Here is a 27,600-nt window from a genome sequence, read left to right on the forward strand (position 1 = left end):
GGAGCAATAAAGTCTTATCTTTATCCATAATAATGCTTAACAGTTTATTTGTTGATTATATTTTGTATTATTAATCTAAATCTGTAAAGTAACTAGTAACTAATGGTAAAAAAAATAATACAATATTTCCCCCTGAATTGTAGTGGTAAAGAAGTATGAAGTAGCATAACATGGAAATTCTCTAATGTACAGTACAGTACTTGAGTAAATGTACTTAGTTAATTTCCACCACTGGTTCTGCATGAGATGACTACATATTGACTTAACTGACTTTATATGATGTTTTAACTGCAACTGTTTCTGGGCATTGTAACATATTGTAAATATGTGGTATACCATACTAACAGTGCCACTTGATAGATAAATATGCTGACTATTGTTTGAAAAAAATGCCACTTGATGATGTGTATGTGATCTGTTTAGGCCAAACACAAACGCTTTCTGGGTCATTCCGCTCACTTGACTAACGTACGCTTCACAAATGGAGACCGCTTCGTCGTTAGCGCCGGTGGAGATGACAGAAGGTACGACTGAGGCTCCAAATAACAACATAGTTTACAAATGATGCGACAGTCAAATATTAAATGATGCATCCTCTCCTCTACATCCTCTCTAGCCTGTTTGTGTGGAGGTGTGTCCATGCCCCTCACTGAGGACCAAACCTGGACCATCCTGCCTCAGAAAGTCTGGACATCTCCCATTAAGGCTCCCGGAGAGAAAAGATTCTACTAAAAGATGCATTTAAACGAAGAAGGGGAGGAGGAGGAGGAGGAGGAGGAGGAGGAGGAGGAAGACAGACCTGGCAGCTTGTAAATGAGTCAAAGTGGTGATCTGACTTACTGCCTCAAATCTAGGTGCATGCATTTGTGCAAGGCTCACTTTCATCACAGCATCAGTCCTGATTGTGAACACAGGTGGAGGGAGTACAGCCCTGCTCTCACAACATCACATCGTCATCGAAGAAAAAACAACACATCTCTATAATACAGTATGTGCATATCATTTCAGTGAGGGATTATTTTTTTAAGAATGAGCGTATCTGTGTACATGTCCTAAATGGCAGTTTTCCTACTTGGCAGACGTATGAAATTGTGTTACTGAAAATGCCATTTTTTAAAACAAGTAGCAAACTGAATTAGCCTTAATCTGAGTGTTCAACTTAATGAGGGTTTGGATTCTTTTTGTATTATGTTGGTTTTACTTTTTGGATCATGTAGTCATTTGTTCTATTTTTACTGGTAATTCCAAATCCTGTGGCCTTCCTCCTGAATGTAACATCCACTGTTATGTTCTGGATGTCAGCATGCCAAAGCATACTATGCACTGTACACCTGACCTGGTCACTGTGTTACCCTGATGGTTCATTTATGGTTTATGTGGTTGTGTTGTTGACTGGTTGACCTCAAACCCCCTCGGCAGTGTTCCCCTCATGACATGTAAACGTGTGCATTTGTTTGTGGTAAGTGGGTGTGCATGGCTTACTGGAAGACAATCTGTCCAAACCAAATTCCTCAGAAAACAAAAAGAACAGCTGTAAATTGATGTTTCAATGCACTGTTGCAATTCTTTCAGTCACTTTTCAGTGTGCTGCTATGATGTATTTATTATTGTCGCATTTTCCTGAATATGAATGGTGGGACTTTTTTCAACAGTAAGTTAATGTTTTGTGTAATCAGATATATTGCTTAAATGGAATGTTTTATCAGAGAGAAAATATGAAAAGTGCAAAAACCTTTTGCTCCTAACTACAGACTAACTACAAAAAATGTTGCTGCATATTTTGATTTACATTATACCAGTGTAAATATCATTTGTACATATTCTTTTTGTATATTTTTTGTGAGATGTTTCTTAAATTCCACTTTAATAAAAAAAGGCAATCATGAAATTGAGTTGTAAACTTTGAGTGAGATGTATTCACTGAGTGCGATAACATGACCAATTCATAAAAAGTAACACTTGTAATGAAACAATCAGTGTTCAAACTAACCTTTTATCAATAAATATAAACATTTCCTGCCTGGGCTTTTCATCATTATAATGTAATGAAGTGCATAATGTGAGTACAATTAACTTAATAAAAATCAACCTCACTTACATCAAAACACTAATTTGCATACAATACATTGAAATGACTGAAGAAATAAACATCTGAAATTCACTCCATTTTATTTTAGATGACACAAATATAATAAAGCTTAGCTCTTCATAGATATGGCCTATTTACATATTTTACACACAAAGGTAAATCTAAGCACTGCATACACCTTTGTTTTGTTTGAATTAATGACAAATTACAGTTGATGAACTCAGCTGTCAACAAGCTTTCCTGACTGTCACTATATGCAAAATAATGCAATGATTAATTGATACCTTTGCTTTTCATTCAGTTCAAGTAGTTTGACACCTAAAATAAAAACACATTTTTCAGGGGAAAAGATTATCTAACATTGTCACTGTGTCACTAGCTGTGTTATTAGTGAATTGAATTATGAAATCAAAATATTGGTGTCCAATATAATACCCTGAGTTACCAGTTCATTAGGTACACTGTCAAAGCGTATAACAACCCTGCAATTAATTATATCTTTGTGAAGCTTATGATATATTTTTTGGTCAGAGAGGTGTTGTAGAGCCTTTACGGTAATCATTATTCTATATATTAAGATTGTACTCTTATATTCTAATAAATTGGTAAATCAGGGTATTAACTAATACTGACACAGAGGGGCTCATAGTTTGACAGAGAAGGAGCTGCCACAGGAGCAGCCATGATCAGCTTGGGGATTCTTCAACACTAGGAAGGTGGAGCGGATCAGCTCCTGGGTGAAGTCCACAGTGGCTCCTTTCACAAACTCCAGGCTGTCCTGATCCACGATAATGCCCACTCCTTCTTGCTCAAACACTCTAAAAGCAGAGTGGATGCAGATTAGATTAGATTAGATTAGATTAGATTAACAGACATCAGAAAAAACAGTGAGGCAAGTGTAAAACAATAACTTATTGGCAGTTTACCTGTCTTCTTCAGTCTTGTTACTAACAACAGCAAACTTGTACTGAAACCCGGAGCAGCCTCCTCCTTCCACATGTATTCTGAGGTACTCGCCCTTCCCCATGATTTCCCCTAGTCTCTGGATTAAAAGGGGGACATGAGAATTGTGAATGAGGGTGCAAAGCATGGATTGAGCTTTAACATAACATGATGATAATGTATCTGCTCCACTGTCAACACTGGCTCACATGAGGGATTTTGTTTTGAGGTTTTACACAAATATCAACACCATCCCAAGAATATACAGATAACGGTAAAGCAGCTTCGTGTGTATGGCTTTCTACTAATTTGGATTTTCAGACATGAGAAGCGTAAGATGCTTAAATGGTGGGTATCTGCTGACCTTCACGCATGACTCCGTGAGGTACACTTTATCTTCAGATGGACCCGACACCGCTGGCTGCTCCCGGGCTGTGGCACTGCTGAAGCGCGGAAGCCCCGCTGTGTACCGGGGTAGAGGGTTTTGAGGAACCCGGTGTAACTGTTGGCTCACATTGAGGTTATTCAGAACAGTAGATGCCCTGCAAAACATGGACGTAATGTTAAGATCCGATCGTATGAAAGTAGGACTTTTACTGCCCCTACTGCTAGCTAACCTTAACGTTAGTTTCCTAACGGTGGCTAGCTTGCTAACTAGCTTCCCGGCAAACAAACTCAACGCACAGCTAATTTTTCCACTAGAAAGATTGTTTACAGGTTACGGTTAGCATCAGTGAGATCTCAAATGATATAGAGAAAATTAAAGTTACCTGGCAAGGCTCAATACTTTTGACTTCGACGCAGTTATCATAGCTCCTCTCACCAATGACATCTTTCAAAACAAATGTTAGTAAGTCCCGCCCCCGAACGTCGACGAGAGACAGAACGCACCCTGATTGGCTAAAACGGTTGTCAAATACACGTACCCCAGATTTGGTAGAATACGGCCGTTTGATTCGTCCGTTTACCTGTCAATCTTAATGGAGTTCTACGTTGCCCCGGATGTACGGAGGAGTTTAATACCTTGGTTTTGCCTTGTCAGGTTCACGATATTTTTTTATGTGTGCCCTCCCCAATAACATCCACCAATCAAATGTTTACATTGAGGTTTAGCTCACATATGACCGGGGTTGTTTTCTGCTAGAGGGTATAATCTGCCAATTACAGCGCAGGAGGCAAGGTCTTTTACACTCAGCGGATTTGCTAGCAGACAAAATTTCGGGCGAATAAAACCCCTAATCGTGCTTTTAAATGGGCGTTAACGTCGATCTCGTGATACAAGGAAATAAAAAGGTGCCAGGCGCTACCTGACTCATTTCGGGGCCTGACAGAAGAAGAAGTACAGTATGTTCATTTAGAGGGTTTTTAATACTAATGTGCGCTATACTACTATAAGACTCACTGTGTTTGTGCTGTTTACCATAGTACAAGGTAGTCGGAAGGTGTTGTTGGTGGTTGTGTTAAACTTTGTAATCTCTGCCGCACTCGGGACGGTGGAGAAACAAACAACAAGTCATATGATTGAACAGTTTCTGCTGACCGCTCGGAAGTCAAACTAGTCCCAAAACGTTTCTCTTATCTGTTGTGTAATGGAGGTTTCCTCGTTTTTTTTTTTTAGGGTCACAGAAAGACAGAGTCATGGACATCCGGACTGGTTTCATCGTTTTGTTCTGCCTGATGAGTTTCACCTGTGCGGAGCCGGTGAAATTCATTGACTGCGGTAAGTTTCACTTGAACCGTCTTTAAAAGATTTACTTGTGTATTGTATGTTGAACAGACACTCTGCTTTATTGTGCTGACTTGTAGAGGTAAACATCGTAACTGAATCTAAAAGAAAAAGTCAAATCACCGTCAGTTTCACAAAGCAAGCTGATGAATTGTTTGGTCTGAACACTAGTCCATAATCTCCAAATATTCAGTTATATAAAACAGAAAAAGCCTTAATTTGATGAGTAGGAAGTTGTAAATATTTGGGGGGGTTTTACACGTTAATTGTTTTTCAAAATTGTCGACACTATCTCACCACTAAATGGCACCTTTTTTAATTCTCGCATCACCTGTCCTTAACAAATGCACTTCACATTAACTCCATGTGCTCATCTTGGTGGGTTATCAGTCTTTTGTTAAGGAGTTTCTGGAGTGGTCAGAAACTACACTCTACCTGGAAGTGATTTTTATAAAGTACTTGTAAAAAGTTGAGGGGCTTGAGACTGAGATTTATTTTATTTAAGTCAAAATTGCATCCTACATTTCCCATACTGCAACCCACTGTCTTTGATTAGACATCATCAGGGTTATTTTTTTCAGACTTGAAAGCTTCCTGCACAGCCCCAGAAGATACTAGATACTTAGCAACCAGTTATATTGATGTCTTGGTCAAAGATTTTTATCATTTTAAGTGATTTAATAAACAGAAGTATTGGGATTTGTGTTATGAAGGTATGGTATGCTTTTTTTTTTTTTTTTTTAAGACATTGTTTTTTTTCTTCTCCCCATGTTTCTCTTCAGGCTCCTCTACTGGCAAAGTGTCCATGGTGGACATTCACCCTTGTGCCAGTCAGCCATGCCAGCTACACAAAGGAGAGTCGTACAGTGTCAATGTGACGTTCAGCAGCGGTAAGGGAGGGCTGTTATCTTTCACGAATACTCTGAACAGTGGGAATGTAACATCAGATTTTTAAACTGTTGATCTCACGGCCATGTTATCTGTTGTAGCTGTGGAGAGCGAGACAAGCACGGCAGTGGTTCACGGCGTTATTGCTGGCGTTCCCATCCCTTTCCCTATTCCAATAGAAGACGGCTGCAAGTCTGGAATACAGTGTCCCATCCAGAAGCAGCAGAAGTATCATTATGTGAACGCTCTTCCTGTGAAGACTGAGTATCCCGCAGTAAGTAACAAACATGCTTGACTTTCTTTTAATGTAACCAAATTAATGTATGTGCTGCATGTCCCGAAATATTTAATCAGTAGTTTTGTTTCTGTGGTTTTGTTTTCAACATGTTTCACTTCCTCAAATGAGGTGTTTTTTTTTTTTTTTTTTGTTAAATGCAAGATACAAGGTACATCTTGTTTACTAACCACTCTTCTGCATTTCTAGATAAAGCTGGTTGTGGAGTGGGAACTGAGAGATGACAACAAGAAGGACTTGTTCTGCATTAGGTTCCCAGTTCAGATTGTGAGCTAAACTAGCAACAGTACCTCAGACAAGTGTTGTATTTTTAAAGGGATTCAGCTTTGAGTAAAAACCTAAAGAATGTAAATGGCTCTAGTTAAGATCTCATTTTATTCATTCATCAAATTGATTTTAAGATGCATGTCTCTTTCTCCGGTTTTGCAAGACGTTGCCGCACCCGCACACCTTGAATCCTCTTGAAAATAAATTTATGCTAAGATCTTCCTAACAGTCAATTTTAAGAGTTGTGGAGTAATGCGGTTAATGTTTGTGTGAATGACCCTGAACTACATTCCACTACAGTGCAGATGGATTGTCTTACTGGCTGCTGTGTAGTCTGAAAGACACGTAGTATAGCTACTGCTTTACAAACTTTTGTAATATTTGTTACTGACCATGTACTACTGTAGGATGAGTGGAATTGGAATACAAAAATTAAATTCTAATAAAAATCTAATATGTACTCAAGTTGCATAGTGTGTGAATCTGATGTCAACTTTTTCATTTTAGAAATATTTATGCTAAAAGTACTGTGGAAAATTTTCAACTTATCATATTTACTTGTCAGACACATGTTAACTAGGCAAACTTTATTTGATTTCCCCAAGAAGCAGCACTAGATGTTGCAGTCACTGGCTGAGCAGCAGTGGGGGAAACTTTTCCTTGTATCAAAGAAAGTTGGCATACAAGACTGAACATCAGTTTCAAAACCTTTCACCTTGGACTTCTGTACTTGTCTCATCAGACATTTGTAGCTTGTTAAACAAAGTAAAAATGAAGACTTGAGACAATTCTGAGAATTTATTGGTCTGCGCAAAGGCCAGCAGCGAGGAACAGTATGAATGCAAAGGGAACAGGGTTTTCATAAAGTAGGTTTCCTAACACTGAAGTAGGTTTATAACCAGGCCAAATGTACAACAGCATTTAAAAGCAGCTTCTGAAGTCCAAGAAACTATGTATTCAGATAAAATGAAGCAACACTGTGAAGACATGACCACTACAAAAAGATTTAACACACTTAAACCTCCATAAAGATGGCTTATTTACTTTTACAGCAAATGTTAGAAATGCAAGGTTGAGTTGCACTGTGCTGTATGGAGAAAGAAAATCATCACAACACAATTAACTTGATAATTGGTATTGAATACAGAGCTGGCTTAGTTTGACAAGAAATTTCAAATTAGTTTGAATTGTTTTCCATTTGAAATGACAGTCCCACAGAATACCATATCTGTCAATACAAAATAAACTATTTAATGAGATGTTTTTTTGTACTTTGTACTTGTACTCTAACCAAAAGTCAGTCGTTAAGGCAGTATATGAGTTACACAAAGAATATAGCTTTGGCTCTTTCACTGAGACACCTGCTGAATAAGAACTAGTTGAGTATATTTGATCAGTTATCAGGTCACAGCTTTAGTGTAAGCAAGGCAGAGGGGCAAATGGGATCAATAATTCACATAACTTGCTTCTTTCTCAGATCACTTTGATGAGTACAAAAGGTGAAGAATTCTCAATGTGCAGTTACAAATTTGTAACATGCAGAAGCTGGAAGATCTTTCCACAGTAAAGTCAACAACATGATTGTTGCGACAGAGCCCATACAGCCAAACCCTAGCAGTCACTAAACTTAAGTAACTAACATGAAGTCATTCAATGATATGAAAGTCGGAACAAAGCACAGTTGATATGGCAGAGTAACCCTTATTGTAGTGGTAGCTAGGCAGGTGGACGTCACATAATAGGCTATAATATTTGACCAGACTTGACCACTTTATTATTGGCTCATATCCACATACACCCACATCATCAACCTCTATTCCACTTGAACAACGTGTGCAGCATCTTGGTCCTGTTTTTTTTTTATTGTCCATTTTGCTTCAGCCTCTCCAGCCGCTGCAGCAAAGCATTCCCAAAGGCTTCTCTGTAACCCGGACTCAGCTTGTCCAGAAGCGAGTAAACAGTTTCATGATACTGGGTGCCCAAATCCTCCTCCACTTGATTGAAGGCATAGCCCACCACCTGTTTGGTAGAGTGAGAGATTGTCAAACTTAGCCTGGTTTGGTGTCTGAAACAAAAATAATAAAACAAGAAACCAATGTGTCTTACCCGTAGTCCTGCCTCTGTGAGCTCCAGACAATACCGGTTTCCCTCTCTTGTTTCCACGTTTATGTAGGCCATATCTGACGCACTGTCGAGACTTTGAGATACGTGCATTTCGGCGACAGCAAAAAGTACGTCATTGACGACTGCTTCTGCCTCCAATCTCATGTCCTTGACGTCACCAAGCACAACGCAGTCCTCGTCAAATGAGGAGACGATGGATTCCTCGGGCTGGCAGTCTACCTCCATCCCCTATAACAAAGCAACAACGGTAGTGACTCAGCTGAAGCCCAGATGTTGCTGGATGCTACTGAAACTTGCTGATTGGCACAACAATAGAGTTCTCCATCTCCATAGTAACTGAGACCACTTCAGAAACTCTGAAGTTAACTCGGACTGTCATTGCAACAAGCTACTGTATACTGACACTCCTGTTAAGTATTATGTATGTAAGGGAATGTATTTTACATTTAACCTGTAATATCTGGTCATAAACCTTTAAAAAATATGTATTTGTCTTTATGTTTTAGGCAGCAGGCGTGTGATTCAGCTGCAGTGATCATGTATCACAAAATGATGAGACCCATTCTCTCCAGAAAAAAAGCAGAACTGAAACAAACATGTGTCTGGCTGTTCTGTGATTTCTTTTTTTTAAATGCACAGTGGACTATCTTTAACATATGACTTCTGTCAACTGTCACACAGAGGTTGATTGTGTGAGGAAAGGTTAAACCAATTAACTTCCTGATTAAATAATGTAAGTAAGACAACATTACACAAGTATGAGACAGATTAAAGGGTATTTCTCAACTCATTATCAGTATTCAACATAGATGTGAAAAATACTTTATTCACTTCCTTCGTCCTCTATGCAAAGCTCAAAGCTGGCCTCTATTTGGTTGATCTGTAATACATCAGGGCACTGAATCTCCCAAAAGGTCCATTGTTTTCTTGGAGATGAAGACTAATGTTGTCTCTTGTGGCTCCTGAGGCTTTGTTGGCACATTTCTTTTTGTTTAAACTTAAAAATGCTTAAAGCAATTGAGAGCTGATGTCTGAGTGCACCGCTGTGGTAAAGTGAATTCCAGTTTGCGGAACTGCTAATCAGTCACGTGGTACAGCATATTATTCTGCTGAGAAAAACAAAAAAACAAATATATATCCTGCTAAGTTTCGGTCATTCAGATACTGCGTCACTCATTTCAAGCAGCATTCTGTTGTGCATTCCTATACGAGACTTTTTCCCTGCATGTCAGCTGTAGCCAGTTGCTTCACATTTGGCTTCGTCATTGTTCATTCTGTTGGATGGAGGCCTTAAAGGGCAATGAGCCATTTTTAATTGAACTGCTGATTGTGAAACATGCAGCAAGCTTTACTTAACCTGTTCCTTCCACCTCGATGACCTCTATCCGATGGACGGTCAACACACATCATTTTTATGGGAGGAGAAAGTATTATTATGGTTTGTTCATTTGTAATCGAATATCAAACCCAGTCGGTCCCAGTAAGAGTAGACTGACTCTAAATTGACTGAACCACCGCAAAATCCCACTTTTCCCCACCATTTTTACAAATAGATTTGACAGATCAAATTAATAAGAGATATAAACAGACATTTGTATTTGTTCTAGACTGAAACCTTAATGCTATACTGGGCTAATCAACATATGTACAGATTAAACAATAGTTGACCTACTGGCACCTTCATTCATTCAGTGGTGGAGGAAGATGTACATGGGGTTTCTTTTGTGTGTAAATGAGGTATCTTGAAGTATTCTGACTAGAACTGAAAATAGTTGGTTTGAGATGGAGCTGATTTAAAATATTGTATCCAATATGCGTCATATTTTGAGATGATTATCAGTTTTAATGTGTAATGTTACAATTAATTACAGCTCTCATGGAAATGTAGTTGAATATAATGTGCTGTATTGTATAAATACCGTCCACAACTCATGTAATAACGTCACTGTAACTTCTATTTTCATTTCTACAATTTTAAAAAAACAACATCACAGCGACATCTTGAGGAACCTGAGAAGCCGGCTGAGGCAAAAAATAATTATTACTGACATCATAGTTAGTATTGTATCAGTGTGTGACTTCCATGCAAATGTTATAATTCAGTTTAATTCATATACCGGTAGTTAGCTAGACTGCTCTGTTGTTGCGCAGTTAGATGGCTTACATTTTCTACATATTTGGGATAAACTCTGGGACAACTAAGCCTCCTACTCCACCGGTTAACGATAGCCAAACCATTCACCTCTCTGTGCGTGCGCATTTCACCCACTTTATATCTGAAACACGATTACTGCACCAAATTAAAAAGCATTATACGTTTCACACGTTTGATCCGGCTATGTTAGGATAATAATTTCTAATCAAACTGCGTTCATTTTTCTCACCTCCTCGCTGTTTGTGTTCTTCCGGCGTGTGGAAGCTTCCAGCCCACTCGGATCTCTCCGTGGACAAGGTTCAGTCAAATGAGCGTCCGATAGATAACCGTGGAGGCTCAAACGTGAGGACAGCCACAGACCAGAGTGACATCAAAGCACACCGCGCCCTGTTGCTGGAGTATCTGCTTTTTTTTTCTTTTTTTCCCGTCTAAATAACTAGTTAAAATAAATCCTGACCCGATATCTGCCCCCGTGCACCACGCAAGTCCGCCATGTTGTGACGTCGTTGTCTAATCCCTCCCCCGGAGTGTGGCTTCAGTCGGTGCGGAGTCATGAAAGTGTTTGTAAACAACTCAGTCAGAAGGTAATTTAAGAGCACTAATATCTTTTAACTCCGTTGAATAACTAGTGCATGTCGGCATTTGGGCGCTGGTGTGTGTACGGTTCAGTGCTTTGTGTCTCCGTACAGGTCACACGTGAGGGTAGATAACTTGAGAAATGTTGATTTTTTTTTTTTTTTTTTTTTTTAAGGTTAGCTAGCTTAGCAAAACGCGTACCGCTATAAGCTTAGCCGGCTGTGCTAATGTTGCCTCACTGCCTATAGGATTGGTTCACAGGCTAGCTAACGGCGCTAGCCTTGCACTTGCTAGCCGGCTGGTAAGCTAAATGACATGCCTTTGTCTAGCCAGAAGTCAAAGCTCAGCTCCCGTGTGTTGACTACGATGACAGCTCTGTTTAAGTAAACATAGCTAAAGGTAGCTGCTGACTAGCAAGTCTGTGCCATGCTAATAGTTATTTCGCAAGAGCGTTTGGCTGGTTTACACTGTCTGTAGAAGGGGGACAAATGTGTGCTCAGAGTAACATTAACGTTATCTGGTCTCTTTTTCCTCATTATATTATAATGCCTCACAGGAACAATTTAAAAACAGTCAGCATCATTTGAGTTTGTTGTTTGTGTCAAGTCTCATGTTGTGCCAAGTGTCAAATTTCAAAGGGGGCACCATTTGTGTGTCTTTCCATAGGCGCAGCAAACTGGAGTCAGACCAATTCCTGCACATATCCTTGAGTGTCAACACATCCTCCAAAGTGTCCCTAATCTTGGGATATGAAGGGTGTTTGAGCTCACAGTTTCTCAATGTCTTTAAGTCGACAGGATGACACGGTTGCAACACCAGTGATTATTTGAGAGCTAGTTTGAGTAGCTATAGCATTCCAGTTGCAGAGCCTCAAGATCCCTTTTATTACCTGTGTACTGTTCACCTACTGAGTTAAAGATGCCTTGGCCATTTTCGGAGTCCATCAAGAAGCGGGCCTGCAGATACCTCTTGCATCGGTACCTTGGCAACTTTCTACAGGAGAAGCTGAGTTTGGATCAGCTCAGTTTGGACCTCTATCAAGGCACTGGGTCACTTGCACAAGTGCCATTGGATAAATGGGTATGTGTAGTGTTTCTGTTGTGTCAGTCAATTCAGCATGATACATTTATTGATTTTATACACAGAATCTGCATAAATGGACAAAAGCTTCAGCATTATTTCTTATTCCTCAGTCACTCAATGAGCTCCTAGAGACGGCAGATGCCCCTTTTGAGGTCATCGCAGGGTTCATCCAGACAATTTCTCTAACTGTCCCATGGGCAGCCCTGCTGCAGGAAAACTGTGCCCTAGAGGTCAAGGGTCTGGAGATGGTTCTTAGACCAAGACCAAGAGTAGGTAAGGAGAGACTGCTTTATGTGCCACTTCAAAACCATCAGTGAAAAAGCAAGGTACACATTGACAAGTTGACAACAATTTTTTTCTGAAAAGTAAATGACTTTGTCACCACTGGCTGTTCTTCCAGCATCTGGCACTGAGCCCATGTACTGGTCCAGTTTCATGACGAGCAGCATGCAGCTTGCCAAAGAATGTTTGAGCCAGAAACTCACCGACGATATGGGAGAGAGCTTCCAGCCTTTTGAGGGATTAGAGAAGTTTGCAGAAACGATAGAAACAGGTACAATAGTCTATACTATTAGACTACATTTTAAGAACTGTACCACCTAAAGCATTGTGTAAAGTAATTTATTATAATTTTCTATCTTGCAGTTCTGAGAAGAGTGAAAGTGACATTTTTGGATACTGTTCTCAGAGTCGAACACATTCCAGAAAATTCTAAAACTGGAATCGCCCTTGAGATTCGAATCAATAAGTAAGTTTGGACAGTCAATAGGACAAAAGGACATTCTGAAACAATCTTAATATTTTCAACATCAGAATCTAGTTGAGTTCTAGTCATCATCCTTTATGAATGTCCTCTCTTAAAGGTCCAGTGTGTAACATTTAGGAGGATCTATTGTCAGAAATTAAATATAATATTCATAGTTATGTTTTCCTTAGTGTATGATCACTTGAATATAGGAATTGTTTGGTTTTTGTTATCCTACAATGAGCCGTAAAAAAATTGGTTGTAAAAAGTTAAAATGGGCTGCGGCTTGTATAAAAGATGTCCCTAATAGGTAGTAATTGCGATGCATTAGTTTTCACTAACTCTCATACTGTCGATCAAGCTAATTGCGTTCTGTGGTTGGTTTCAGGATTGTTTACTGCGATGAAACAGGCGAGGAGAGTTCAAATGTTAATGTGCATCAGCCAACCACATTTGCACATAAAAACTTGCAGATGGAAGGCATTACCGTGTTTTGGGATGAGTTTTCCGATGTGTCCCGTGCTGGTTGTAAATCTTCCCCCACTCCTACGGTCGGTGTAGTGAGTCTTTAAAATTCAGCATGAATGAGTTGTATGTGTAAGCCTTTTAGAAAAATATATCTCCTTATTTTGCAGGAAACTGAGCCAAAGCTCTCCCCCAGCTGGAATCCCAAAATAATATGTGAGCCTCATCCCCAGTTCACAGAGCCTGTATCCTCTACAGCACCCTTTGAACCTGTGCAGGTTGGGAGCCTCTGTGGTAAAATAGAGTTGTCCCTCACTCTGAAAAACAACTTGGCTATGCCTGGAGCAAAGGTAAATTAACCATTTCTTAATTACAAAAAGGTTCCTAATTACTTACTCAATATAATGAACTAGGGCTGATTGCTTTTAACCAGTGTATTTTGCACACTTTGCTTTTCAGCTGGATGTAGTTGGACATATTGATACACTTATTATTCTGCTGTCCCCACGGCAAGTTCATCTTCTTCTGGACTTGTTTGGAGCGTTCTCTGGTGGAGGTGAGCACCCGTCTGTTGATAGACGATAGACAACATTTTGATCACACAGGTTAACAATGTCACCAAATGAGTTATTTAGAAATAGAGTAAATAGAGTATGTCATATTCTTTGTGTGAAGGCACACAGGAATGGGCCAAGGATAGAAAGAGCCGACCCATGCAGCAGGAGGATGAGTATCGGCTGCATATGGAACTAAACCGCTGTCTGAAGAAGGATACCGCTGTCCCAGGAGCAGACCCTGACCTCTTTGAGAGCCAGACCACCAGAACTGTGTCTAGTCGAGGTTGGACTGAATCATCATCCCCTAACCCATGACCTTTCTGAGAAATCAGATCTCATTGTTGCATCAATCTAATGATATTTGTTCTTTCTTTGTCCCTTCCTTTTTTAATTTTATTTTTAACATATCTGGGGGTGGTGTAGATGATGTATTCTTCTCCATGGCAGACATGGACATGTCTCACAGCTTGTCATCCCTTCCTCCTCTGGGTGAACCACCCACGGTGGACTTGGATTTGTCACTAAATAGCAACTATTCTGCCTCCCCCAGAGAATCTCCCTCTGGAAATGCAACAGTAAGTTTTCACCCCTTTGACTGCAGTCATCGAGACTCATTGAAATATAATGTAGGTGAGCTTTAGTGTTCTGAGTGGTCTGGTTACTCCATCCATCTTAAATCCTCAGCAAACTACAGTTCAACAAACTTAGATTTTTATACTCACAAAATTAGAAGGTATATGAATGACTATTTTCATTGTTGCTATTTTAGTTTGTTTGGTAAAATTATTCCAAATGAACTGCTGTTCTTACATTGTCTGGCATCATAGCTGTGTATATCTGTGTTCCTAGGCTCTGTGGGATGATTACATGGATGTTCCAAGACAAAGAGAGAAGCAGACTAATGAAGCTCCCGTCCAGTCACGGGATTTACAATTCCCTCAAAAGTTACTAAGACAGACTTGTAAGTATCATGAGATATTAGTATATTTTTACGTACTTTACTGGTCCCTCTGGGGCCATGAGGTGGAGTTTTTATGTTTTCATTCCAAGCATAGATAACATCAGCTTAGCTTACATGATCTGTGGTTGAAGGGATGATAATCAGTGAAATCAGTGTCAACTATTTGGCTCGCTGTTGCACATGGTTATCATTTCACCACTGTGAAAATCTGTATTTATATCTGCCATTGTTGTATTTCAGCCCATCCATCCAAAACCCACGGTGATGAGTCACGGCCAGAGTTGGTGTTAAGGTGGACACTCAGTAGCCTGGCTGTCTCAGTCCTCCACATCGACCCGCTGCCACCACCAGATGCTGCTCCCAGTCCCCTTGGCCCTATGGCTGCACACTTCTTCAGCACGGTGGGCCCGGGCCATCTCACTCCAGCTGCTTTCCTTCAGTCTCGGACAGTGTTTAACCATGCTTGTCCCCATGATCATCTCAGGTGCTCTTTTATTTTTCACTAAATCCTGTTGTGTTAAAGGGTATTGTAGGACAGATTTAGTGTTTAATGTTTGATGTGGGTTCATGTTTGCAGGTTTGTGGGCCAGGGCCTGAAGATAAACTATGAGCACTGTCAGGGATCCAACCTACGGACCTTTAGCACTGATGTCTCCCTTAATCAGATGGAGTTTCTGGAGTGTCTGTTCCCCTCTGAGGCTGTCAGTGGTGGCTCCCAAAGAGGCATTCAGTACACTGAGGTTAGAAATTCAAGCCTGAGCTAAGCACATTTTGCACTGCACTGAGCTTTCTAGGTTAAACACTGCATATACATTCAGTACACCTGAAAGTACTGAATGTACGCCTGAAAGTTGCAGCTGGCATTACATTAAGAGTGTTTCTCACTAGTTTCCCTGTTACACTTCAGCTCCTGACATTTGACACCGCAGCCAGTGCTGATGCGTCGCTTACCACCTGCCTTCACCTGCTTTACAAACAGGCTGAGCGCAGAGGCCCTCAGGTAACAGCATTTATTAGTCCAACATGAAACTGCAACACTAACGCTTAACACTCATTCATTATCTGTATCATTGTTGGGCTCCTGCTCAGTCAACCTTTTGGTTCTGTGTGCAGGGCGGCCAGGTTCGTCTTAGCACCATTCCCAGGAAAGCTGAGATCCAGGTGGAGCTGGGCCCTGTGCGCTGTGAGCTGGACATCAGCATCGTAGACCGTCTCAACTCACTGCTACAACCTCAGAAACTGGCCACCACAGAGTTGATGGCATCCCACTTGTACACATCTTATAATAAACATGTCAGCTTGGTAAGGGCATCCCAAAAACTATTAATTAAAGATGAAAACAATCGGAAATTTGAGGATCTCAAATCTCCCAATAATAATGATTATTGTAGACAAAGGAAGTATTGTCACACCTGATCATGTAAATCACCACTTTCTTAAACTTAGATAAAAAAAGGTAAAACTGTTTCTTCAACATATATAATTTAATTCTTTCACAGCATAAGGCCTTTACAGAGGTTTTCCTTGATGACAGCCACACTCCTACCAACTGTCATGTATCGCTGACTGTCAATGCCCCACTACTGGGCCTTGCAATTCGCTTCCCCATCCCTGACCTGCGGTCAGATCAGGAGAGGGGCCCTTGGTTCAAGAAGTCCCTGCAGAAGGAAGTTCTCTACCTGGAGCTGGAGGACCTGGAAGTAAAAACCGAGTTCATGGGTGGCAACTGTCCTGACCAAACCAAAATGGAGCTCACCTTCAGGGAGCTTATTGGTATGTGAACTCAAGAAAAAAAATCTTTCCCCTGAAGATGTTTTTTTTTTTAAACAGAGGAATTGCTCTTTAAATGATTTAATTTTTTTTTGGCTTTGTGCAGGAAAGTTTCAGGAGGAGCCTGATCAACCAGCTGCCCGGTTTCTGAGAGTGTCCCACACCATGGATGGAGACATGACAACATCTGAAAGTGTAAAATTTGATTGGCCGAGGTACGTTTATCTACTGTAACCGACCTTAAACTGATCCATTTATTCAGGGAGCCTCTCTCAATAGTATTAAATCTCTTTGAGCAGGGTTGTGCTGAAGATGAACCCAACTGCAGTCCACTCAATCCTTGAACGGGTGACGGCTGAAGATGACGAGGGTGCTGAGGACCATTCCCTTGAAGAAGAAGAGGAGGAAGGAGCTGCCCATTCACTGAAGGATGTGTGTGACTTTGGGAAACCTGAGCCATCGCCCTTTTCATCACGAAGGGTTATGTATGAGAATGAAGAGGTAGGTAATGGCTAAAGGGCCGTATTCATTAAAAATATGAATATTCAGCCAACTACTGGATATAGTATTACATTTCTTAGTGTTGGAAGTTAAAGTGCAGCATTTTTCCTTCAAAACATCAAGTAAATGCACTGGAGCCTAAAGCAGCTGTTAAATATATTGACTTAGAAATGATCCAGGTGGAAAAATACCTCCTGATTAATTTGTGTAAGTCTGCTCTCTTTATAAAACCTGTCGATCTCAAAATGTACCTAATTTGCACAGCAATGCTTGATATTAGAAAAAGTGAATAGTTGTTGCAGCACACATATTTCCTTATGTTTAAATTTGCTTATTTGAAGAATTGTTGTTACTGTTTTGATGATGGCATCGGTCTAAAGCAGGTGGACTTTGTGCAGGTGCATATATTTGCATTCTGGAGCGAGGGTATCCTCTGGTTGGTCTATTCAAATGTATTACAGATGCATCATTATGAAAACAGTGACACGACTGCTTTGTATACCTAACCTGTTGACCGACCAGATGGAGCCCATGTTTAGATTTTGTTTTGTTTTTTCATTCCAGATGGTCATTCCTGGTGATGTTGCTGAAATGACGGAGTTCCAGGAAAAAACCATGAACAACTCTCGCTTCATCCTTGAGTTGTGTTTCCCCAATGTGCAATTAGTGCTCCCCAGCAAGGCATTTTATGAAAAACTACACAACAGGTACATAATTTTGTAATATGATACAAAATAATTGAATGACAATAAAAATCCAGTAAAAAAAAAAATCTATAATCGAGGGTAAGATTTATCATAAACATTAACTTTGTTAAAGTTTGAGTTGGCTAGTCGAACATTCAACTTCTAAAACATTTTCACATGTATAAATGTGTTTTGTAGTAGCTGAAAACCAACAATCCATGTGTTATTTGATTATATGTTAAAAGTCAACTAAAATATTGAAAAGGTGGTCCTATCCTTGGAAGACTCCTTTAAAGGTCCAGTGTGTAGAACTTATTGCTATCTAGCGGTGTAGTTGCACATTGCAACTCTCTTGCTTCACCCTCCCCTTCCAAGCATGTAGGAGAAACTACGGTGGCAGTGAAATGTGCGAAAAACGACTACACCAGTGTTTGGTTTGTCCCTTCTGGGTTACAGTAAAAACATGGTGGTTCAACATGGCGGACTCTCATTCTAGGGTAACAAAAACAACGATTCTTATTTTTAAGTGATTATACACATAATGAAAACCTAGTTACGCATACTGTATTCCAGTTCTGGCAAAGATCCTCCTAAATTTTACCCACTGGACCTTTAATAATATACCTATTAAGATACTAAACACCTACCTGTGTCCATACATAAAATGTATATTCTCAATATTTTAGGATAAACAATGATCTGCTGCTGTGGGAGCCCACTGCTCCATCTCCAGTGGAGACGGTGGAAAGCATGCCATACGGAGTTGGACTCTCTGTCGCCAGTCAGTTGATCAACACGTACTCCAAGGACAGCTTCAGCCAGTTCCGCTCTACTGGTCCAGAGGGTGAGATGAAAAGAAAAATCACTCATGAATTTGCATGGGGTCAGACACTTGTAATTGTAGTAGAAATGTCTAATGTGAAGTCATGTTTAAACTTAATTGACATGCTTTATGTTGTGCTTTCAGATGACACCAGTGGGTCAGAGGAGGAGACAATGCACTATTACTCTCCTGCATCTGACTTGGGCCTCAGATGTCGCAGGAAGAAAAAGCCCAAAGCCCAGAGCAAGACCTCCCAGAGCTTGTTCTCGGTCATCCTCAGTGTCAATCATGGACTGGTGGCTCTTCAAACTAATGCTAAGGTAAACTCATATCCTTTTTGGTATTACTTACTATCACTCATCAGCCACAGATTAATTCAGACATTACTAATATCTTGTTTTATGGATAGTGGGAATAAGTTTCCATCTTTTTTCCAGAAGGAGGACAAAACGGTACTGAAAAACAAACATGGCGAGTTCTGGCTGGAGGTGAAAAATGCTGTGCTGTTCAGTGTGACACAGTACGAAGGTTATAAAGACCAACACTACATCTGCTTCCACACCAGTAATATTTGCATGTATCATCAAGGTAAACCAGCTGCCCACATTCACTGTAATACAACTCTTTTGCTGCTGTGTACATATTGTATTTTCTGATTATATGTACTATACAGCTATACTGTGTCTACATAGCCGTTATGTCATTATGCACTTACGCCCTTTCACTGTTGTCTCACTCTGTTGTCTCACTCTGCTCTCACCTACTCAGGACTTGTGGATGGAGGCACCTCTGTCTCAGACATCAAGTTACCATGCAGGACACATCCCCACTGGTTAGAGCCAACCATCTACCAATCAGAAACGCCTCCTGAGAGATCCTCAACACCCTCAGAGGGTATTGGTCTGGAGGCCCGCAGCATGGTGTCTGTCGCTGTCAAAATCTCATCACAGAATGCAGAACGCAATGTCAAGGTAAGTTTACGGAATCACTGATGGGTTAAAGACCCCTATACCAGTGGTTTAGAGGTCAAGATAGAGTTTAAAATGGTTCTCTCATACACAGCTTCAGTATTTCCCTTAGAGTTCCAGTGTGTAACATTTTGGATGATCAATTGGCAGAAATGGAATATAATAAATATAATATTCTTAGGTTTTTTTTATCAGTGAATAACCACCTGAAAATGTGAATCGTGGTATTTTTGTTACCTTAGAATTTTTATCTACAGCGGGAGCTTCCACAGAGGCCGCCATGTTGATCCGCCATGTTTGTAAAGTAGTCCAGAACAGACAAAGCAAACACTGGCTCTAGATTGGGCCTTTCAGATTTTTCGCGAGTTTCTCCTACACACATGGAAGGGAAAGGTGAGGCGAATTGGTTGCAATCTGCAAATACAACACTAGATTGCACTAAATCGTACACACTGGCTCTTTAAGCATCAATTTGTTTGAAAATCGACAACAACGGTATCTCAACCTCCAAAGACCCTTTTATGTCTACATTTGCCCTGTAGATGGGGCTATTGTCCTACTGAATGATTTTTCCTGATCTACTCTCCAACCCAGATCCTGACATTGCCATTTAAGGACATGGTAAACACCCATGTTTTATAAGCGAGGCCCATTGTTTTCTTACACCAATGCCATAGTAGTCAAATAATTGGCAGCTGTGTCAACGTTGTTATACTGGGAAACACCAGGCATGATTATATGTTAATTATTGAATTATTCCTGAAACAACAACTGTGCAGTAGCATCTGTTTCAACACAGATTTAATATAACACCACATTCAATCATGTGTAAAGTGTATCAGTCAGGTTGGTTTTGTGTTCTGCTCACTGTAGTCCCTTTTTACGCAGGAATTCCTGGTTGCTGTTGGAGTTAGAGGAGCCACACTCCAGCACAGAGTGGTCCCTCCCAGCCTGGGCTGGTATGACCAGGTAGGCCAAGATGTAGCTGCCGCTTACAAAAACTTGACGTCACATAAAAGTTCAGAGGGCATTAGACTGAAATACAATGAAATAAAATCACACATTTTTAATCTTATTGTCAATTTATGTGCAACAGATTGTTGACTTTCTGAATGTTTCTGATGAGCCTGTGTTGGGATATGCCCCTCCTACTTCTGTCACCACTCTACATCTACACCTGTGGAGCTGCTCTCTAGACTACAGGTAAAGTAGACTCCAGACTAAACAGTTCCCATTAAAGAGTTATTTGTTATCTGTGTGTGAAGTGTAATGTAGCATTTGTTTTTCTCTTGGCAGACCCCTTTACCTGCCACTCAGATCACTGCTGGTTGTAGAGACTTTCAGCATCTCCAGCAGTGTCTCTTTAGACCACTCCTCCTCAACACTCAGGTATAAGAGGGCCACTGGTTTTGTCGCTGATACAAAATTAAGAGATGTAATTGCAACTGAATTACAGAAAAAGTAGCTTGTTTGCTGAGTATAATATGTTGTGCACAGGATCATTTTGGATGAAGCGGCTCTGTTCCTCTCCGACAAGAGTAATGCTGTCTCTGTCAATTTAGCACGTGGTAAGTTGACTTCAGGGATGACTTTTAAGAAACCGCTTGAAATGTTTCAATGCAGCATTGATGTTTGCTTATGGATTTTATAACAGACTATGTCCAAGTGGTAGACATGGGAACATTGGAGCTGAGGATTACAGCTGTCAAACCTGGAGTAGATGGAAAGTTGGTAAGAGTTATCTGTCTCAAAATGACATAAAACGTTTTTCTCTCGAAAATAAGGTTGAAGAATGTGGAAATAATTTTTCACTTTCTCTTGGGTGATAGTCAGAGCCCAGATTTGAGCTGCGCTGTTCCAGTGACGTTATTCACATCAGAACATGTTCAGACTCCTGTGCCGCCCTCATGAACCTTATCCAGTATGTAGCCAGCTATGGAGACTTACTGCCCCCTGCAGAACCAGAGGCCAAGCACAGCAGTACCACACAAAGAGCCAAGGTCAGCAGTGACACCAACATGAGCCACCATTACATACTTACAATACGATTTTAAAACTCTAGTGGCCATACGTGCTTAGTTTTTGTGTATTTTTGGACAGGTGGAGTTTCCCAGCCGGCCTACATCTCAGACTCCGTTGCTCGCTGAGACTGAGCAGCAGATGTTGCAGGATCTGATGAGTGAAGCTATGGAGGAGACTGACGGGCAACATGCACCAGGGTTGCAGCAGAATGGTGAAGACTTTGTTCAGTAAACAGTAGGGTTTTCGCTCCATGGATGATAAAATGTTACTTAACTAGATTTGGACTTTTCTCCCCAAATCTATAGGTGCACATGAGGAGCGGAATCAAGACCATGACCCGCCTCGCTCAGATCTCTTCTTGTTCCCGGATGAGAGTGGGAATTTTAACCAGGATTCAAGTCCCACTTACCCCATGCTTCACTCTCCTCTCATCACTCCTGTCCCTACACTTGCACAAGAGACGGACGACTTTTGTATCCTGGAGACACCAGGTTCTAGAGGAGAGGTCAGGATATATTCATTCACACAGTTACGGCTACGTAACAAAATCTGTTAAAACAGTTGGCTCACTGTTGTTGTGTTTCAGGATCTTGATCAGGAGCCCGTCGTAAAGCAGCTTACCTCAGACCCTGTGGAAATCAAAGATGATTACTTCAGTCAACCTCTAGATGGGAGTGATTCCAGCCGCGGAGCCATGAACTTTCCCATCCCAGAGGTGCGCTACCTCATCAAGGAGATCTCTGTCGTGTGGCACCTCTACGGTGGGAAAGACTTCGGGACTGCGACTTTCACAGCCTCTCCAGCGAGAAGCCGGGGGTGAGCCATTAACCAAGTAACTGGGCACACTCTGTTTTAAATGTGCTGAAAGGGAAACAAATCGGTTTATTTTTTCTTGCAGGTCTACACCCCATAGCTCCCCCTCTCAAACTCCTGTTAGACAGGCCAAAGCTTCAGGACGGGCAGGAGGTGGAAGAGGAAGGAACCCTGACGTCCTGATGGAGATACAGCTCAGCAAGGTAAAGTTCCTTTTCCCCTGGAATGAGTATTTATTATGGTACCATCATACAGATGATATACACTCCCCTACAAACGTATTGGAACAGAGAGGCCAATTCCTTTATTTTTGCTGCAGGCTGAAAACATTTGGGTTTGGCATCAAAAGATGAATATGAGGCAGGAGATCAACATTTCACCTTTTATTTCCATGTATTTACATCTGGATCTGATACACAACTTAGAAGATAGCATTATTTGTAACGGAACACCAATGTTTTAGGTGAGCAAAAGTATTGGAACAGATAGACTTAATAGATTAAAGTGAATAAGCCTTAATATTTAGTTGCAAATCCTTTGCTTGCAAGAACTGCATCAAGCCTGTGACCCACTGACATCACCAAACTTATACATTATCTTTTTGTGATGCTTTTCCAGGCTTTCACCGCAGCCTCTTTCAGTTGTTTGTTTTGGGGGGTTTCTCCCTTCAGTCTCCTCTTTAGCAGGTAAAATGCATGCTCTATAGAGTTTAAGTCTGAAGATTAACATGGCCAGTCTAAAACCTTCCACTTCTTGCACCTGATGAACTCCTTTATTGTTTTGGCAGTGTCATCATCTTGCTGCATGATGAAGGATCTCCCAATCCGTTTGGTTGTATCTTTCTTAAAATTTGCAGACAAAATGTTTCTGTAGACTTCTGAGTTGCTGTTGCCATCATGTATTAAATCATAAATGAAGACTAATGAGCCCGTCCCAGAAGAAGCCATGCAAGCCCAAACCATGACATTACCTCCTTTTTGTCAAATTCCAGCCTGGCCTTCCTTTTCCTCTTGCTAATGAGTGGTTTGGATCTTCTGGTGAAGCCTCTGTATTTTTGTTCATGAAGTCTTCTGCGAACAGTAGATTGTGATACCTTCACTCCTGCCCTCTGGAGGTTCTTGCTGATGTCACTAACAGTTGTTTTAGGGTCTTTCTTTACAGCTCTCACAATGTTTCTGTCGTCACTGCTGCTGTTTTCCTTTATCTACCCGTTCGACATCTGTTACTTAGTACACCAGTGGTTTCTTTCTTCTTCAGGACATTCCAAATGGTTGTACTGGCTATGGCCAATGTTTGTGCAATGGCTCTGATTGATTTTCCATCTTCTCTCAGGTTCATAATTTTCACCCATAGACAGCTCTCTGGTTTTCATGTTGGTTACACCTCTAACTATAAATGCAGTCTGCACAGGCAAAACCCAAATCAGAAACTGAGCGTAGACATTCAGTGCTATTTATTGTTTGAATAATCCATGTAATAGGACACACCTGGGCAACAAAACACACCTGTCAATCACATGTTCCAATACTTTTGCCCACGTGAAAAATGGATGGGTTCAAATTAAAGGTGCTATCTTCCAAGTTGTGTATCAGATCCAGATGTAAATACATCTCATATTCATCTTTTTATGTCAAACCCAAATGTTTTCAGTCTACAGCAAAAATAAAGCAATTGGCCTCACTGTTCCAATACTTTTGGAGGGGGGTATAAATACCTTTTGATATTCCTTCAAGCTTTTCTTTTACCTCTTTTCCCTAGGTGAGATTTCAGCACGAGGTGTACCCACAGGCCCAGGTGGCTTCTGGGCCAGCGATGGATCAGCCAGTCTCCCGGCAGGTGTTTGTGGTGCAGGACTTGGAGATTCGAGACAGACTGGCTACCTCACAGATGAACAAGTTCCTCTACCTGTATTCAAGCAAGGAAATGCCCCGAAAAGCCCATTCTAACATGGTGAGAATAGCAACACACTCACATAAACACAATAATACAGTCAAGTTTTGGCCTGGTGTAACTTTTTGTGTGCTTTTGGTCTTAGCTGACAGTTAAGGCCCTGCACATGTGTCCTGAGTCAGGCCAGGCTCCCCAGGAGTGCTGTTTGCGTGTTTCCCTGATGCCTCTTCGCCTCAATATTGATCAGGTAAAGGACTCTTAATACAGATGATTGTTTTATTGTGTCAAAAATATATATCAGTATCCTCAGTAACATTTCTTAGAGTAACAGCCTTGTTTTTTGTTTGTTTGAAGGATGCACTGTTCTTCTTGAAGGACTTCTTTACCAGTCTTGCTACTGAAGTTGAGTTTTTCTCACCCCCTGCTCAAGAAGGTAAAATTAATTACTCTTAATTAATTACTCTAAGGCTTAAACTCAAACATCATTTAACATAAGCCTGACTTTATAATATTACTTACTAATAACATTTTGTTCTGCAGCTGTCTGTGTTTCCACAAAAAAAGCCGCTGCCCCAGAGATCTCCTGCAGCTTCTCCAAGCACGCTGGCAACAGCCAGGACCCAGCACCCATCATCTCAGTGCCTGCTCAGAGACGTTTGAGCCACAATGGCTTCTCCACATCTGGCAGGGAAGAAGTGAATGATAATGAAGCCTCTGCTCCTTCCTTCACAGACCAACCCATCTTCTTTAGGTCAGTGTTAAACAACTAAATAATGGAAAATAATAATAATTAAATTTCTTGTCTGTGTTCGCTAACGTTTTCTTTTTCTAACAGGGAGTTTCGATTTACCTCTGAGGTTCCCATTCGCCTGGATTACCATGGGAAACACGTGTCCATGGAGCAGGTAGATGTTGTAGGAGGGGCTATGTATTAATTCCACTTTATTTAATTTGTGCTTTATGAATAATTTTATTACTGCTCTCTTTCAGGGTACATTTGCAGGAATCATTATCGGGTTGACACAGCTTAACTGTTCAGAGCTGAAACTGAGGCGCTTGTGCTATAGACAAGGGTACGTTTATCTCAGTAATATATTACATGAGACTGCGTTGTTTATTATTGGATATCTTGGATTCAGCCAGTAATAGAGAACATTTCTTTTACACACCACAGTTACTATCCTAAGAGAACCAATAATATTTCCCTAGAAACTAATACTTGTCTGTACTTCAGATTATTAGGTGTGGATAAGCTGTTCTCCTATGCAATTAATGAGTGGCTAAATGACATAAAGAAGAACCAGCTTCCAGGACTACTGGGTGGTGTGGGACCTATTCACTCTCTGGTACAACTAGGTGAGTACAACACGTGTTCTGAGACGTGTCTCTCTCAGGTAATGTATTTCCCAGTTGTTAAGATTAATGTTCTGTTCAGTTCAGGGATTCAGGGACTTGGTGTGGCTCCCAATTGAGCAGTACAGGAAAGATGGTCGGATAGTCCGTGGGTTTCAGCGCGGCACCGCCTCCTTTGGAACTTCTACTGCTATGGCTGCTCTGGAGCTCACCAACAGGATGGTGCGGACCATCCAGGTAAACTTTCCACTGTGACTAAAATGTCTATATTCACTACTAATGCCTTCATGAGGCATCAGACAAATCTATTGTTGTGTGTGTATATTTTTAGGCAGCAGCTGAGACGGCCTACGACATGGTGTCTCCAGTTCCTGATGAGAGAGACATAAAGAGGATAAAACGGTTCTCCCATTACGGACTAGCTCATCAGCCTGTTGACCTGAGGGAAGGTGTAGCCAAAGCCTATACGGTGGTAAAAGAGGTAAAAAACAAAGAAATATTTTAATTCCAGTAACAATATTGAAAAGAAACACTGTTTTTAATTAGGATTTAGTATGTTGATATTATTTATGTTGTTTCCATCTACAGGGGATCACAGACACGGCACTGACCATCTATGACACGGCTACCCGGGAGCACGAGCAGCGTGGGATGACAGGGGCAGTGGGCGGAGTTCTCCGCCAGCTGCCACCAGCAGTGGTCAAGCCACTCATTATGGCTACTGAAGCCACCTCCAATGTCTTGGGTGGGATGAGGAACCAGATTCACCCTGATGCCCGCCAGGAGGAGTCTCAGAAATGGAGGCAGGGGGAGGAGTAATTCTTGTTGCCATGTGTAACTGAAACCATGACTGTGCAGAGGCTAGTAAATGTGTTGGAACATTTTCTTCAGAGCATTTTTGAAGAAGAATATCTCAGAGGTGCATATACAGGCCCGGTGTAAATAAAACACTGTTCATCTCGTGGCAATTTGAGCTACTGTAATTCAGCTTGTGTCAGCTTGCCAGTTGCCCCACAGTGCCTTCATGGTTATCAGCATCGTCCAACTGTACGTTTAATCAAAAGGATGTCATGTAGAGTGATGAATTGATGAGCCACATGTGGTCTACATGTGGTTTATGTTCTGTTGTGGGATAGATAATGGCATTATAGATATAAGATCATAACAATAAAGAAATAAGCTCTTGTCTCATGAGGCGCTAACATTTGCTTCATTCTGAAACAGCTTTGTTTACAAGTTGTGTTGCTACGATCTCTTATCCTAATTGGTGACGACAAACACTAATATTATAGGTGTAATGACCCTTAATTTATATACAAAGCACTGTATGTGGGCCTTGTTATTTACTGTAAATATTTCTAATGTGTAACATTTCATGCAAATATAAGAACAAGTGTAGAAACTGAATGTGTTACAGCTGTGTAAAGTTCTGTAATCAGCACTTTTAAGTGACTTAATGGTTAATTTCTCAAATGAATGATAGATTACCCAGATTTGTTACAATGGTTCACGATTTTATCTTGAGCTGTGATCAATGTTGTGTCATTTTTTTTTTTTTTTTTTGCAAAAGCTGCTTGTTCTGAAAAGCTGCTTTTAAAATTTAAAAAGTTCCAAGTGTAAGTCTGCTGCTCACATTTTCAAATTGTTGACACAAACTTGTACAAGAAGTCTTACTATCCTGCGCAATTGATTTTTTTAAGTGTATGTTTGAATATTGGTATTTGGTGTGATATGTTGTGTTGCACACATTTTGTTTGCCCATTTTCTTGTTTATGTGGACAGGATGATATTTCTTGTACATAAGTGTACAGTCGATTGATGAATTTGTATTAAAAGCATGGAAGGGAAATAAAAAATGGTTAAATCCTCCAGAGTAGATTATAGTTAGATGTGGTTTATAC

The 27,600-nt window shown here is 40.7% G+C and overlaps 5 protein-coding genes across 10 annotated transcripts in view; 3 read left to right on the forward strand and 2 right to left on the reverse strand.

Annotated features, from left to right (window-relative positions):
* Window positions 1-2,021, forward strand: part of eml5 (EMAP like 5) — a 39,110-nt gene extending 37,089 nt beyond the window's left edge. For both annotated transcript variants that reach the window (XM_051396333.1, XM_051396334.1), the window contains 2 exons: window positions 424-524; window positions 617-2,021. In XM_051396333.1, coding sequence (XP_051252293.1) covers window positions 424-524; window positions 617-653 — 138 coding nt within the window. In that variant the 3' untranslated portion in view covers window positions 654-2,021. The remainder of the gene's footprint in view (window positions 1-423; window positions 525-616) is intronic.
* Window positions 2,022-2,152: 131 nt separating this feature from the next.
* On the reverse strand, window positions 2,153-3,901 carry isca2 (iron-sulfur cluster assembly 2). Its single transcript, XM_051396339.1, has 4 exons — window positions 3,802-3,901; window positions 3,396-3,573; window positions 3,016-3,131; window positions 2,153-2,907 (listed from the first exon to the last, which is right to left on the reverse strand). Exons 1-4 carry the CDS (start codon window positions 3,861-3,863, stop codon window positions 2,733-2,735), a joined length of 531 nt encoding a protein of 176 aa, XP_051252299.1. The 5' UTR covers window positions 3,864-3,901; the 3' UTR covers window positions 2,153-2,732.
* A 309-nt stretch (window positions 3,902-4,210) lies between these two features.
* LOC127361598 (NPC intracellular cholesterol transporter 2) lies at window positions 4,211-6,672 on the forward strand. The gene is made up of 5 exons (XM_051396340.1): window positions 4,211-4,375; window positions 4,650-4,751; window positions 5,540-5,647; window positions 5,747-5,919; window positions 6,130-6,672. The coding sequence occupies exons 2-5, from the start codon at window positions 4,670-4,672 to the stop codon at window positions 6,214-6,216; spliced, it is 450 nt and encodes a 149-aa protein (XP_051252300.1). The 5' UTR covers window positions 4,211-4,375; window positions 4,650-4,669; the 3' UTR covers window positions 6,217-6,672.
* A 318-nt stretch (window positions 6,673-6,990) lies between these two features.
* On the reverse strand, window positions 6,991-10,863 carry gskip (gsk3b interacting protein). The gene is made up of 3 exons (XM_051396341.1): window positions 10,716-10,863; window positions 8,314-8,559; window positions 6,991-8,226 (listed from the first exon to the last, which is right to left on the reverse strand). The coding sequence occupies exons 2-3, from the start codon at window positions 8,554-8,556 to the stop codon at window positions 8,068-8,070; spliced, it is 402 nt and encodes a 133-aa protein (XP_051252301.1). The 5' UTR covers window positions 8,557-8,559; window positions 10,716-10,863; the 3' UTR covers window positions 6,991-8,067.
* A 120-nt stretch (window positions 10,864-10,983) lies between these two features.
* atg2b (autophagy related 2B) lies at window positions 10,984-27,575 on the forward strand. Of its 5 annotated transcripts, none has more exons than XM_051396329.1 (43): window positions 10,984-11,070; window positions 11,729-12,142; window positions 12,256-12,418; window positions 12,546-12,698; window positions 12,791-12,893; window positions 13,279-13,441; window positions 13,526-13,705; window positions 13,815-13,911; window positions 14,031-14,195; window positions 14,336-14,487; window positions 14,762-14,873; window positions 15,114-15,357; window positions 15,451-15,613; window positions 15,781-15,873; window positions 15,987-16,175; window positions 16,373-16,646; window positions 16,750-16,858; window positions 16,943-17,144; window positions 17,709-17,851; window positions 18,517-18,674; window positions 18,798-18,973; window positions 19,091-19,241; window positions 19,422-19,624; window positions 20,510-20,590; window positions 20,718-20,824; window positions 20,918-21,010; window positions 21,119-21,189; window positions 21,276-21,352; window positions 21,451-21,621; window positions 21,722-21,854; window positions 21,949-22,148; window positions 22,230-22,459; window positions 22,542-22,659; window positions 24,215-24,406; window positions 24,492-24,593; window positions 24,701-24,779; window positions 24,887-25,097; window positions 25,182-25,251; window positions 25,337-25,419; window positions 25,581-25,702; window positions 25,782-25,936; window positions 26,031-26,180; window positions 26,288-27,575. In XM_051396329.1, the coding sequence occupies exons 2-43, from the start codon at window positions 11,981-11,983 to the stop codon at window positions 26,516-26,518; spliced, it is 6,231 nt and encodes a 2,076-aa protein (XP_051252289.1). In that variant the 5' UTR covers window positions 10,984-11,070; window positions 11,729-11,980; the 3' UTR covers window positions 26,519-27,575. The 5 variants fall into 5 exon arrangements, 4 of the variants coding, with proteins under 4 accessions (XP_051252289.1, XP_051252291.1, XP_051252292.1 ...); XM_051396331.1 differs by having other exon boundaries at window positions 19,094-19,241; XM_051396330.1 differs by lacking the exon at window positions 10,984-11,070 and adding an exon at window positions 11,085-11,363.
* Window positions 27,576-27,600: the final 25 nt, after the last annotated feature.

The sequence above is a fragment of the Dicentrarchus labrax genome, unplaced genomic scaffold (genome assembly GCF_905237075.1).
Source record: "Dicentrarchus labrax unplaced genomic scaffold, dlabrax2021, whole genome shotgun sequence".
In the NCBI taxonomy this organism is placed as follows: Eukaryota; Metazoa; Chordata; class Actinopteri; family Moronidae; genus Dicentrarchus; species Dicentrarchus labrax.

Excerpts from the sequence above, each read along its gene's own strand:
- isca2 (XM_051396339.1), bottom strand. The coding sequence starts at position 3,863 with ATGTCATTGGTGAGAGGAGCTATGATAACTGCGTCGAAGTCAAAAGTA. Across the intron at positions 3,574-3,801 it reads AAAGTATTGAGCCTTGCCAG|GGCATCTACTGTTCTGAATA; the intron begins GTAACTTTAATT and ends CATGTTTTGCAG. Across the intron at positions 2,908-3,015 it reads AACAAGACTGAAGAAGACAG|AGTGTTTGAGCAAGAAGGAG; the intron begins GTAAACTGCCAA and ends CTCTGCTTTTAG.
- LOC127361598 (XM_051396340.1), top strand. The coding sequence starts at position 4,670 with ATGGACATCCGGACTGGTTTCATCGTTTTGTTCTGCCTGATGAGTTTC. Across the intron at positions 4,752-5,539 it reads GGTGAAATTCATTGACTGCG|GCTCCTCTACTGGCAAAGTG; the intron begins GTAAGTTTCACT and ends GTTTCTCTTCAG. Across the intron at positions 5,920-6,129 it reads TGAAGACTGAGTATCCCGCA|ATAAAGCTGGTTGTGGAGTG; the intron begins GTAAGTAACAAA and ends CTGCATTTCTAG.
- gskip (XM_051396341.1), bottom strand. The coding sequence starts at position 8,556 with ATGGAGGTAGACTGCCAGCCCGAGGAATCCATCGTCTCCTCATTTGAC. Across the intron at positions 8,227-8,313 it reads TCACAGAGGCAGGACTACGG|GTGGTGGGCTATGCCTTCAA; the intron begins GTAAGACACATT and ends TCTACCAAACAG.
- atg2b (XM_051396329.1), top strand. The coding sequence starts at position 11,981 with ATGCCTTGGCCATTTTCGGAGTCCATCAAGAAGCGGGCCTGCAGATAC. Across the intron at positions 15,358-15,450 it reads TGTCCCCATGATCATCTCAG|GTTTGTGGGCCAGGGCCTGA; the intron begins GTGCTCTTTTAT and ends TCATGTTTGCAG. Across the intron at positions 21,622-21,721 it reads GTACCACACAAAGAGCCAAG|GTGGAGTTTCCCAGCCGGCC; the intron begins GTCAGCAGTGAC and ends ATTTTTGGACAG.